General features: G+C 76.6%; 3 protein-coding genes across 4 annotated transcripts in view; 1 reads left to right on the plus strand and 2 right to left on the minus strand.

The window, feature by feature from the left end:
• Nucleotides 1-3,051, minus strand: part of ZMYND15 (zinc finger MYND-type containing 15) — a 5,700-nt gene extending 2,649 nt beyond the window's left edge. Inside the window, 4 exon segments of the mRNA XM_064437614.1 lie at nt 490-631; nt 1,243-1,392; nt 1,518-1,843; nt 2,400-3,051. Coding sequence (XP_064293684.1) covers nt 490-631; nt 1,243-1,392; nt 1,518-1,843; nt 2,400-2,990 — 1,209 coding nt within the window. The 5' untranslated portion in view covers nt 2,991-3,051.
• A 2,906-nt stretch (nt 3,052-5,957) lies between these two features.
• On the plus strand, nt 5,958-7,988 carry CXCL16 (C-X-C motif chemokine ligand 16). Its single transcript, XM_064437657.1, has 4 exons — nt 5,958-6,118; nt 6,696-6,834; nt 7,263-7,345; nt 7,447-7,988. Exons 1-4 carry the CDS (start codon nt 6,079-6,081, stop codon nt 7,986-7,988), a joined length of 804 nt encoding a protein of 267 aa, XP_064293727.1. The 5' UTR covers nt 5,958-6,078.
• A 68-nt stretch (nt 7,989-8,056) lies between these two features.
• On the minus strand, nt 8,057-10,528 carry MED11 (mediator complex subunit 11). Of its 2 annotated transcripts, XM_064437642.1 has the most exons (4): nt 10,350-10,528; nt 9,776-9,906; nt 8,463-9,697; nt 8,057-8,342 (listed from the first exon to the last, which is right to left on the minus strand). In XM_064437642.1, the coding sequence occupies exons 1-4, from the start codon at nt 10,511-10,513 to the stop codon at nt 8,154-8,156; spliced, it is 1,719 nt and encodes a 572-aa protein (XP_064293712.1). In that variant the 5' UTR covers nt 10,514-10,528; the 3' UTR covers nt 8,057-8,153. The 2 variants fall into 2 exon arrangements, with proteins under 2 accessions (XP_064293712.1, XP_064293713.1); XM_064437643.1 differs by lacking the exon at nt 8,057-8,342 and having other exon boundaries at nt 9,442-9,697; nt 10,350-10,494.
• Between the last annotated feature and the right edge of the window lie 127 nt (nt 10,529-10,655).

Here is a 10,655-nt window from a genome sequence, read left to right on the forward strand (position 1 = left end):
CATGGCACCCCCCGGCACCCCCCGGGACCCCCCAGGGCACCCCCCGGGACACCTCCAGCGCCCCCCCGGCGCCCCCCGGCGCCCCCCGGCATCCCCCGGGACCCCCCAGGGCACCCCCCGGGACACCTCCAGCGCCCCCCCGGCGCCCCCCGGCACCCCCGGGACCCCCCATGGCACCCCCCGGGCACCCCCGGGACCACCCGGCACCCCCAGGGCACCCCCGGGACCCCCCGGCACCCCCCGGCACACCCCGGGATCCCCCCGGGACCACCCGGCACCCCCCAGGGCACCCCCAGGGCACCCCCCGGGACCCCCCAGGGCACCCCCGGGCACCCCCAGGGCACCCCCCGGGACCCCCCAGGGCACCCCCGGGACCCCCAGGGCACCCCCGGGACCACCCGGCACCCCCCAGGGCACCCCCAGGGCACCCCCCGGGACCCCCAGCCCCCAGCGCCCCCCCGGCGCCCCCCGGGACCCCGCCCCACCTGCGGTGAAGGCGAAGGGCAGCTCCGCCAGCGCGGCCGCGCGCCCCATGAACCCCCCGAGCTGCCGGCACCAGCCGCGGTGCGCCCCGACAGCCTCGGCCGCCCGGCACCCCTCGGAGCAGTACAGCACGGCCCGGCACTGCGGGCTGCGGGCAGGGTCCGTGGGGGGCCCCCCTGCGCCCCCAAACCGCCCCGCGCCCCCCCGCCCCGCCCCGCAGCGCCCCGCGCCCCCCAAACCCCCCGCACCCCAATGCACCCCTCGGAGCAGTACAGCACGGCCCGGCACTGCGGGCTGCGGGCAGGGTCCGTGGGGGGCCCCCCTGCGCCCCCAAACCGCCCCGCGCCCCCCCCGCCCCGCCCCGCAGCGCCCCGCGCCCCCCAAACCCCCCGCACCCCAATGCACCCCTCGGAGCAGTACAGCACGGCCCGGCACTGCGGGCTGCGGGCAGGGTCAGTGTGGGGGGACACCCCTGCACCCCCAAACCCCCCCAAAACACCCCCTGTGCCCCAATGCCCCCCCCCCTTTGCCTCCCCCAGGGATCACCCCATCCGCTCTGGTGTCCCGGACCCCCCTGGGCTGCCCAATGCCCCCACCCCGGGCCCCCCCCAATGCACCCCATGGTCCCCCCAATACCCCCCAGGCCCTCCCAGTGCTCACCAGGCCCCCCCAGGCCCCCCAATGCCCCCCAGGCCCCCCCGGCGCTCACCAGGCCCCCCCCAGGCCCCCCAATGCCCCCCAGGCCCCCCCGGCGCTCACCAGCGCAGCGGGGTCCGGGCGAGCCCCCCGCAGGCGTGGCAGAGGCGGGAGCGCAGCGCGGGGGTGCCGAGGGCGGGGGGGGGCCCCCAGCCCCGGAGGGGGGTCCCCACCAGCGTCACCCCCAGGCGGGCAGCGGCCGGCTGCAGGGCACTGGGGGGGGACACGGATGGGGGCGTCGGGGGGGGGCCCCTTGGGGGGGGTGTCGTGCGTCCCGGGGGGGGGGGGGGAGACGTGGAGGGGGGGGGCGCCCCAAAAGTTGGGGGGGGGTCACTCACGCGTGCAGGCTGGCGTCCCCCACGGCGAGCTGGCGGGGGCGGCGGGGGGGCCCCCCGGCCATGGGGCACCCCATGGCGCGGCAGAGCAGGCCCAGGGCCCGGCGGGTCGGGGGGGGCGCGGGGGGGGCGTGGGGGGCCCCCAGCTCAAAATCGAAGCCCAGGGGGACCCCGCGGGCGTCCGTCAGCAGCAGCACCTGCGTCACCACCAGCACCCGGCCTGGGGGGTCGGGGGGGTCAGGGGGTCTGCGGGGGTGTATGGGTCTGGGGGGTTCTGGGGGGCTCGGGGGTGTGCGGGGGTGTATGGGTCTGGGGGTCTGGAGGGGGGTCTGGGGGGTTTGAAGGGGTCGGGGGGGTCAGGGGGGGATCTGGGGGTCAGGAGGTCTGCGGGGGTGTATGGGTCTGGGGGTCTGGGGGGGTCGGGGGGTCTGCGGGGGTGTATGGGTCTGGGGGGGTCGGGGGGAGTCAGGGGGATTGGGGGAGTTTGGGTGGGGTGTGAGGGGTCCGGGGCGTCGGGAGCATCAGGGGGATCTGGGGGGGTCAGGAGGGTTGAGGGGTCTGATGGGGTCAGGGGCTCAGGGGGATTAGGGGGTTCTGGGGGTCACCCTGGGCACTCCCTGGGGTCCCTTCGAGGGTCAGGTTTGGGGTCCCACCCGGGTGGGGATGAGAGTCCCTTGGGCCCAGATTTGGGGGTCCCAAGGGAGGGACTTCGGGGTCCCTTTGGGCCCAGATTTGGGGTCCCAAGGGAGGGACTTCGGGGTCCCTTGGGCCCAGATTTGGGGTCCCAAGGGAGGGACTTCGGGGTCCCTTGGGCTCCGATTTGGGGTCCCAAGGGAGGGACTTCGGGGTCCCTTGGGCTCAGATTTGGGGTCCCAAGGGAGGGACTTCGGGGTCCCTTGGGCTCAGATTTGGGGTCCCAAGGGAGGGACTTCGGGGTCCCTTGGGCTCAGATTTGGGGTCCCCCTCAGTGAAGTTCAGGTTCATGCCTGGGCTCAGTTTCGGGGTGCTGGGGGGGGGGGGATTGCGGGGTCTCTCTGGGGTCTGGTGTGGGGTCCCATGGGCTGCGCGTCCCCAGCCGAGCTCAGGGACCGGCTTTGGGTTCCAGGATTTGGGGGTCCCGTTACCCTGGGGGGCCCCGCCGCCCTCCTCCTCCTCCTCCTCCTCCTCCAGGCTGACGAAGGCCAGGGTGCGGCTGAGGTCGGGCAGCGTCAGGGCCGTGCCCCCGCAGAGGGGTCCCCGGGGGTCCCCGCAGGGCCCCCCCCGCCGCGCCCCCCGCGCGGGCAGGGCCACCCCCAGGCGGGTGTTGGGCAGCGCGTGCAGCACCCAGGGCCCCGGCTCGGGGGGCAGCTGCCGCAGAGCCCCCGGCCTCGGGGGGGGCCCCGCCGCCCCCCGCCGCCAGCCCAGCACCAGCGACACCAGCTCCAGCAGCTCCGCCCGGTACCCGGTCAGGAACTCCATCTGGGGGGGCATCGGCATGGGGACCCCCCGGCCCGGCCCCCCCGGGCCCCCAGACCCGGCCCCCCCGGCCCGGCCCCCCAGACCCGGCCCCCCCCCGACCCCCCCAAACCCGCAACCCCAGCCCGGCACCCCCCGACCCCCCCAAACCTGGCACCCCTCCACCCGGCCCCCCAGACCCGGCCCCCCCGACCCGGCCCCCCCCGGCCCCCCAGACCCCCCCAAACCCGCAACCCCAGACCCGGCCCCCCCCGGCCCGGCCCCCCCCCGGCCCCCCAGACCCCCCCAAACCTGCAACCCCAGCCCGGCACCCCCCGACCCCCCAAACCTGGCACCCCTCCACCCGGCCCCCCAGACCCGGCCCCCCAGAACCCCCCAAACCCGCAACCCCAGGCCGGCACCCCCAGACCCCCCAAACCTGGCACCCCTCCACCCGGCCCCCCAGACCCGGCCCCCCAGACCCGGCCCCCAGCCCGGCACCCCCCGACCCCCCAAACCTGGCACCCCTCCACCCGGCCCCCCAGACCCGGCCCCCCCCGGCCCCCCCGACCCGGCCCCCCCCGGCCCCCCAGAACCCCCCAAACCCGCAACCCCAGGCCGGCACCCCCCGACCCCCCAAACCTGGCACCCCCAGACCCGCACCCCCGGGCCCGGCCCCCCCCGGCCCGGCCCCCCAGCCGCCCCCCCCCCGCCCCAACTGGCACTCCAGGAATCCCCCCCCCCCCCGCTCTCCAACCCCCCCCCGCCCCCCCGGCGCCGGGCGCCCCCCGACAACCCCGACCCCCCCCCCGTTCCCCCCAGGGGCGCCCCCTGACGCCCCCCAGCCCCCCCCGCCCCCACCTCCTGCCCGGGGGATTCAAAGGTAAACAGCGCGCGGGGGGTACCCGCGTCCCTCTGACGTCACCGCGCCCCTCCCCCGGCGGCGCTGATTGGCTGGAACGTGGCGGGGGGAGGGGCCCGGAGGTGGGGGGAGGGGCCCGGAGGTGGGGGGGCGGGGGGGGGGCGCGCGCGGGGACCCCACGGGCTCTGCCCCGCCCTAAAACCAGCGCCCTGACGTCAGGCGTGTGACGTCACGTGCATGTGGAACTGCACGTGCGAGACAGCCGAGGCTCGAAGCCGCCCCCGTGACACGCGACGCCCCCAGGACCCCCCGGCCCCCTCCCCTCTTTGGGTGCCCCCAGGACCCCCCGGCCCCCCTCCCCCATTGGGTGCCCCCTCCCCTCTTTGGGTGCCCCCAGGACCCCCCGGCCCCCCTCCCCCATTGGGTGCCCCCCTCCCCTCTTTGGGTGCCCCCTCCCCTCTTTGGGTGCCCCCTCCCCTCTTTGGGTGCCCCCCTCCCCTCTTTGGGTGCCCCCTTCCCCTCTTTGGGTGCCCCCTCCCCTCTTTGGCTGCCCCCTCCCCTCTTTGGCTGCCCCCCTCCCCTCTTTGGGTGCCCCCTCCCCTCTTTGGCTGCCCCCTCCCCTCTTTGGGTGCCCCCAGGACCCCCCGGCCCCCCTCCCCCATTGGGTGCCCCCTTCCCCTCTTTGGGTGCCCCCAGGGCCCCCCGGCCCCCCTCCCCCATTGGGTGCCCCCTTCCCCTCTTTGGGTGCCCCCAGGGCCCCCCGGCCCCCCTCCCCCATTGGGTGCCCCCTTCCCCTCTTTGGGTGCCCCCAGGGCCCCCCGGCCCCCCTCCCCCATTGGGTGCCCCCTTCCCCTCTTTGGGTGCCCCCAGGACCCCCCGGCCCCCCTCCCTCATTGGGTGCCCCCTCCCCTCTTTGGGTGCCCCCAGGACCCCCCGGCCCCCCTCCCCCATTGGGTGCCCCCTTCCCCTCTTTGGGTGCCCCCAGGGCCCCCCGGCCCCCCTCCCTCATTGGGTGCCCCCTTCCCCTCTTTGGGTGCCCCCAGGGCCCCCCGGCCCCCCTCCCCCATTGGGTGCCCCCTTCCCCTCTTTGGGTGCCCCCAGGGCCCCCCGGCCCCCCTCCCCCATTGGGTGCCCCCTTCCCCTCTTTGGGTGCCCCCAGGACCCCCCGGCCCCCCTCCCTCATTGGGTGCCCCCTCCCCTCTTTGGGTGCCCCCAGGACCCCCCGGCCCCCCTCCCCCATTGGGTGCCCCCTTCCCCTCTTTGGGTGCCCCCAGGGCCCCCCGGCCCCCCTCCCCCATTGGGTGCCCCCTTCCCCTCTTTGGGTGCCCCCAGGGCCCCCCGGCCCCCCTCCCCCATTGGGTGCCCCCTTCCCCTCTTTGGGTGCCCCCAGGGCCCCCCGGCCCCCCTCCCCCATTGGGTGCCCCCTTCCCCTCTTTGGGTGCCCCCAGGACCCCCCGGCCCCCCTCCCTCATTGGGTGCCCCCTCCCCTCTTTGGCTGCCCCACTCCCCTCTTTGGGTGCCCCCTCCCCTCTTCGGGTGCCCCCCTCCCCTCTTTGGCTGCCCCACTCCCCTCTTTGGCTGCCCCCTCCCCTCTTTGGGTGCCCCCCTCCCCTCTCTGGGTGCCCCCAGGACCCCCCGGCCCCCCTCCCTCATTGGGTGCCCCCTCCCCTCTTTGGCTGCCCCCCTCCCCTCTCTGGGTGCCCCCAGGACCCCCCGGCCCCCCTCCCCCATTGGGTGCCCCACTCCCCTCTCTGGGTGCCCCCAGGACCCCCCGGCCCCCCTCCCCTCTTTGGCTGCCCCCCTCCCCTCTTTGGCTGCCCCCAGGACCCCCCGGCCCCCCTCCCCCTCCCCCCTCTGGGTGCCCCCCCGGACGTCCCGGGTCCCACACGCCGTGGGGCGAGGTGTGATGTCAGGGAGGGGCCATGACGTCACGCTGCCCGGAAACAGCCCGGCGCCGGCCGCGACCGAAACCAAGACCAAAACCGAAAGCGGGGCGGGGGGTCGGGGAGGTGCCGGTGCCCCGGGCTGGGGTCCCGGGGCGGCTCTGGGGGTGCCACTGCCCGTCCCGCTCCGGGGGGTGTCGGTGCGGGGGGCCCGGTCCCGGCGCGGGGTCCCGGTGCCGTGCGGGGGAGCCGGGGGGGGGGGGGGAGCGCCGGGGGGGGGGAACCGGGGGGGGGGGAGGCGGGGGGGGGCGGAGCGGCCCCGCGGGAGGTGCCGTCGGGGCTCCCGCTGACGCCCCCGCACGGGTCCCGCCGCTCGTCCCGCGCCATGGGGCTGGGGCTGCTGCTGCTGCTGCTGCCCTGGGGAGGTACCGGGGGGCCGGGGGGGCCAGGGGGCACCGGGACCGGGGGCGTCGGGGTGGGGCAGGGGTGTTGGGGCGCACTGGGGGGGGTTCATGGGGCACCGAGGGGCACCAGGGGGGCCGGGGAGGGGTCAGGGGGCACCAGGACCGGGGGCATCGGGGTGGGGCAGGGGTGTTGGGGGTCACTGGGGGGGGTTCAGGGGGCACCGAGGGGCACCAGGGGGGCCGGGGAGGGGTCTGGGGGCACCCAGACTGGGGACATCAGGGTGGGGCAGGGGTGTTGGGGGGCACTGGGGGGTTCAGGGGGCACTGAGTGGCACCAGGGGGGCTGGGGAGGGGTCTGGGGGCACCCGGACTGGGGGTGTCAGGGAGCACTGGGGGGGTTCAGGGGGCACTGGAGGTACTAGGGGGGTGCTGGGGGGTCAGGGGGCATGGGGGGGAACTGGGGGGGTCAGGGGGTGCCAGGACCGAGCAGAGCCTGGAGAAGTGGGGCTGGGGTTCCCTGGATCGGGGTGGGTGGGGGGCACCGAGGCTGGGGGGTCCTGGGCTGGTGCCCACTGCTGACCTCCATGTCCCCCCCCAGCGCTGGGGAACATGGGGGGCTCGGCAGGGGCCTGTGGCTGCACCCGCAGCTGGATCAGGCAGCCCCCCCCCGGTGTGCACCTGCCCCACATGGCCCGCCACGTGCTGCGAGCAGAGCCCTGCCCCAACCACATCCTCAGGTGAGGGACCCCCGGACCCCCCCGGACCCCTCAACCACGGCCACTCCCCAGAGGCCTCCCCAACACTCCACATCACCCCCCATATCCCCCCCCCCAGGGGTCCCCCAGCCCCGTGGGGACCCGAGTGCCCTATAGCTGCCCCCTGAGCCCCATAGCCATTCCCCAGCTCCCCAGAGCCCCCCAGCCCCCCAGAGCCCCCCAGCAGCTGCTCCACCCCCACAACCAGCAGGAAAAGAGGAACCAGGAACTGGTGCCCAGGAGATGCCCGACTGGTGGGGGGAGGGCATGGATGGGGAGGCCAGGCCCCACAGACGGGACTTGGCCCTGCCCCATAGATGGGGTCTGGGGCCTATAGATGTGAGGGATCCCCCCCAGTGCCCCACGGCAGCCCCCCCGTGCCCCATAACAGCCCTCCCGTGCCCCCCCAGGTTCATGCTGCCCAAGTGGCGGCTCTGCGGGCTCCAGAACTCGCCGTGGGTTGTGGAGCTGCTGCACCTCTGGGAGCGCCAAGGTGGGTCCCTGCCCCACGCCCGGGGGGGACACACGACCCCCGGGGCTGCCCCACACCTGCGGGACCCTTGACCACTTGCACCCTTTCCTCTCCCCCCACAGTGGCTCAGAGAGCCCTGGCCAGACTCCCGGCTACGGACAGACCCATGGATGGACCCTCAGCTACAGACAGACCCACAGACAGACCACCGGCTGAAGACGGACCCCTGGCCACAGATGGACCCCCAGCCCGATTCCCTGCCAGTCACCTGGCCCCACTGAGTCCCGCAGCCCCAGAGGGACCCCCACCTGGCCCCACAGAGAGATGCAGCCCCAGCCCCCCAGCCTCGAGGCTGGGTGAGGGGCACGGGGATGGGGGGCAGCTCCCGGGGGGTCCCCAGGCCTTGCTCCCCGCCCCCACAGGCTGGACCCACTGGGAGGCCATGGGGCAGGACCCCCAGATGCCACCCCCTTCCGTGGGGCAGGCTCCCCACTCCGTGGGGCTGGCCATGGCCGTGGGGCTGGTAGCCAGCATGGGCTTGGTCCTGGCCTTCTGGTGGGGCTGCCGGGGGGCAGGGAGAGGCAGGGGGGCAGGGGTCCTGCCCCCCACCCAAGGCCCTGCCGACTCTCTCCTGCCCCACAGACGTGGGGTACAGACCCTGTGAAGTGCCCTGAGCTGGGTCCCCCCACCCCCGCAGCGTGACTGAACCCCCACCCCCACCCCCGCCGTGATTAAACAGCTGGCTTTGCCCCCGGATCTGTGTCGCGGGGGGGCGCAGGGCAGGGGGGCGGCCGCCGGGCACACGCGCGTGTCGGGGACGCGCCGAGGCTCACCGGGCCTGAAGGCCACCCTGGCTTCCCTTTATTGTGGTGCGTCCTTGGCGTGTCCTTAGCGCGTCCCTGGAGCGAGCGGCAGGCGGTGGCGGCTGGCGGCGGGGCTGTCCCCGCGTCCCCCTGGCGTCAGAGTCCCCGCGTCCCCGCAGCAGTGGCGTGGCTGTCCCGGTGTCCCCATGGCGCCAGTGTCCCCACGTCCCCGCAGCGGAGGCGTGGCTGTCCCGGTGTCCCCACGGCGCCGGTGTCCCCGCGTCCCCGCAGCAGTGGTGTGGCTGTCCCGGTGTCCCCGCGTCCCCGCAGCGGAGGCGTGGCTGTCCCGGTGTCCCCGCGTCCCCGCAGCGGAGGCGTGGCTGTCCCGGTGTCCCCACGGCGCCGGTGTCCCCGCGTCCCCGCAGCAGTGGTGTGGCTGTCCCGGTGTCCCCGCGTCCCCGCAGCGGAGGCGTGGCTGTCCCGGTGTCCCCGCATCCCCGCAGCGGAGGCGTGGCTGTCCCGGTGTCCCCGTGTCCCCGCAGCGGAGGCGTGGCTGTCCCGGTGTCCCCGCGTCCCCGCAGCGGAGGCGTGGCTGTCCCGGTGTCCCCACGGTGCCGGTGTCCCCGCAGCGGAGGCGTGGCTGTCCCGGTGTCCCCACGTCCCCGCAGCGGAGGCGTGGCTGTCCCGGTGTCCCCGCGTCCCCGCAGCGGAGGCGTGGCTGTCCCGGTGTCCCCACGTCCCCGCAGCGGAGGCGTGGCTGTCCCGGTGTCCCCATGGTGCCGGTGTCCCCACGTCCCCGCAGCGGAGGCGTGGCTGTCCCGGTGTCCCCGCGTCCCCGCAGCGGAGGCGTGGCTGTCCCGGTGTCCCCGTGTCCCCGCAGCGGAGGCGTGGCTGTCCCGGTGTCCCCGCGTCCCCGCAGCGGAGGCGTGGCTGTCCCGGTGTCCCCACGGTGCCGGTGTCCCCGCAGCGGAGGCGTGGCTGTCCCGGTGTCCCCACGTCCCCGCAGCGGAGGCGTGGCTGTCCCGGTGTCCCCGCGTCCCCGCAGCGGAGGCGTGGCTGTCCCGGTGTCCCCGCGTCCCCGCAGCGGAGGCGTGGCTGTCCCGGTGTCCCCATGGTGCCGGTGTCCCCACGTCCCCGCAGCGGAGGCGTGGCTGTCCCGGTGTCCCCGCGTCCCCGCAGCGGAGGCGTGGCTGTCCCGGTGTCCCCGCGTCCCCGCAGCGGAGGCGTGGCTGTCCCGGTGTCCCCATGGTGCCGGTGTCCCCGCGTCCCCGCAGCAGAGGCGTGGCTGTCCCGGTGTCCCCGCGTCCCCGCAGCGGAGGCGTGGCTGTCCCGGTGTCCCCGCGTCCCCGCAGCAGAGGCGTGGCTGTCCCGGTGTCCCCGCGTCCCCGCAGCGGAGGCGTGGCTGTCCCGGTGTCCCCGCGGCGCCGCCCCGTCACGGCTCCAGCATCTGCTCGCAGGCCCGCGCCAGCTCCCCCAGCTTGAGGCGGGCGTAGTCGACGCGGTTCAGCGCCATCTGACAGGCCTTGCGGGCCGAGTAGCTGGAGCCCTCGTGGGGCTGCCCCGTGGCCACCTGCGGAGGGCGGAGCTGGGGTGAGGCCGCCGTGACCCCCGGCCCACCCCCGTGACCCCCGACCCCGTGACCCCTGACCTGGGTGAGGTAGCGGATCTGGGCCGAGAGCTCGGACTCGACCTTCTGCACGGCGGCGCTGAACTGGGCGGCCTGGCGCTCCAGCAGCCGCTCCCCGGCCTTCTCCTTCGACAGCTCCAGGATCACCGTGCCTGCAGGCGCGACCTGTGACCTCTGACCCCTCGCCCCTGACCCCATCCCGCCCGTGCCCCGCCCCCCCAAGGGGCCTTGGGGTCGGGGCGAGGCCTGGAGCGCGACCTCTCACCCCTGACCCCTCACCCTGGCTCCAGGTCAGGCCACGCCCCCGGCCCCACCCACTCGGGCATCCCTAGGGAAGGGGAGGGGCAGAGGCCGCGCCCCCGCGGTCACCGTGGAGACGAATGCCACGCCCCTCAACGCAAACCCTGCCCCTGAAGCCCCGCCCCCAAGCACATGCCCCGCCCTTGGTAAGACCCGCCCCCGTGAGGCCCCGCCCCTTTCAGCACCACCCGCAGAGCCCTGCGCCCTCAGGCCCCGCCCATAAGCACCACCCGCACAGAGGCCCCGTGCGCTCGGGCCCTGCACCGGGAAGCCCCGTCCCGCCGCCCCCGCTCACCGGCGCTCTGCAGGGACGCGCCGATCTCCCGCTCCAGCTCCTCCAGCACGCGCAGCCGCTCGTTCGCCACCCCGTAGCCCGCCATGACCCGCGCCGCCCGCCGTACCCGCCGCTTCCGGCCGCGCATGCGCCTCCCGCCCACGGCCCCCCCGCTCCCCGCGCATCACGTGACCCGGAAGCGGCGGCAAGTGCCCCTCTCGGCACCGCTCTATGGTGCCGCGGTCCTCCACGGGCGCTCTAGGACGGCGCTCGATGGCCCGTGGTCCTCCCACGCCGCCAGGCCGGGGTGCACGCGGAGGGGACCCC

The sequence above is a fragment of the Phalacrocorax carbo genome, chromosome 34 (genome assembly GCF_963921805.1).
Source record: "Phalacrocorax carbo chromosome 34, bPhaCar2.1, whole genome shotgun sequence".
NCBI classification, from domain to species: domain Eukaryota; kingdom Metazoa; phylum Chordata; class Aves; order Suliformes; family Phalacrocoracidae; genus Phalacrocorax; species Phalacrocorax carbo.

What these genes read in the sequence shown, in the direction of transcription:
- CXCL16 (XM_064437657.1), top strand. Translation starts at nt 6,079, where the DNA reads ATGGGGCTGGGGCTGCTGCTGCTGCTGCTGCCCTGGGGAG. An exon ending in GCTGCTGCTGCCCTGGGGAG is followed by an intron (nt 6,119 to 6,695) that starts GTACCGGGGGGC and finishes GTCCCCCCCCAG; the next exon opens with CGCTGGGGAACATGGGGGGC. An exon ending in GCACCTCTGGGAGCGCCAAG is followed by an intron (nt 7,346 to 7,446) that starts GTGGGTCCCTGC and finishes CTCCCCCCACAG; the next exon opens with TGGCTCAGAGAGCCCTGGCC.
- MED11 (XM_064437642.1), bottom strand. Translation starts at nt 10,513, where the DNA reads ATGCGCGGGGAGCGGGGGGGCCGTGGGCGGGAGGCGCATGCGCGGCCG. An exon ending in CGCGTCCCTGCAGAGCGCCG is followed by an intron (nt 9,907 to 10,349) that starts GTGAGCGGGGGC and finishes TCGCGCCTGCAG; the next exon opens with GCACGGTGATCCTGGAGCTG. An exon ending in AGATCCGCTACCTCACCCAG is followed by an intron (nt 9,698 to 9,775) that starts GTCAGGGGTCAC and finishes CGCCCTCCGCAG; the next exon opens with GTGGCCACGGGGCAGCCCCA.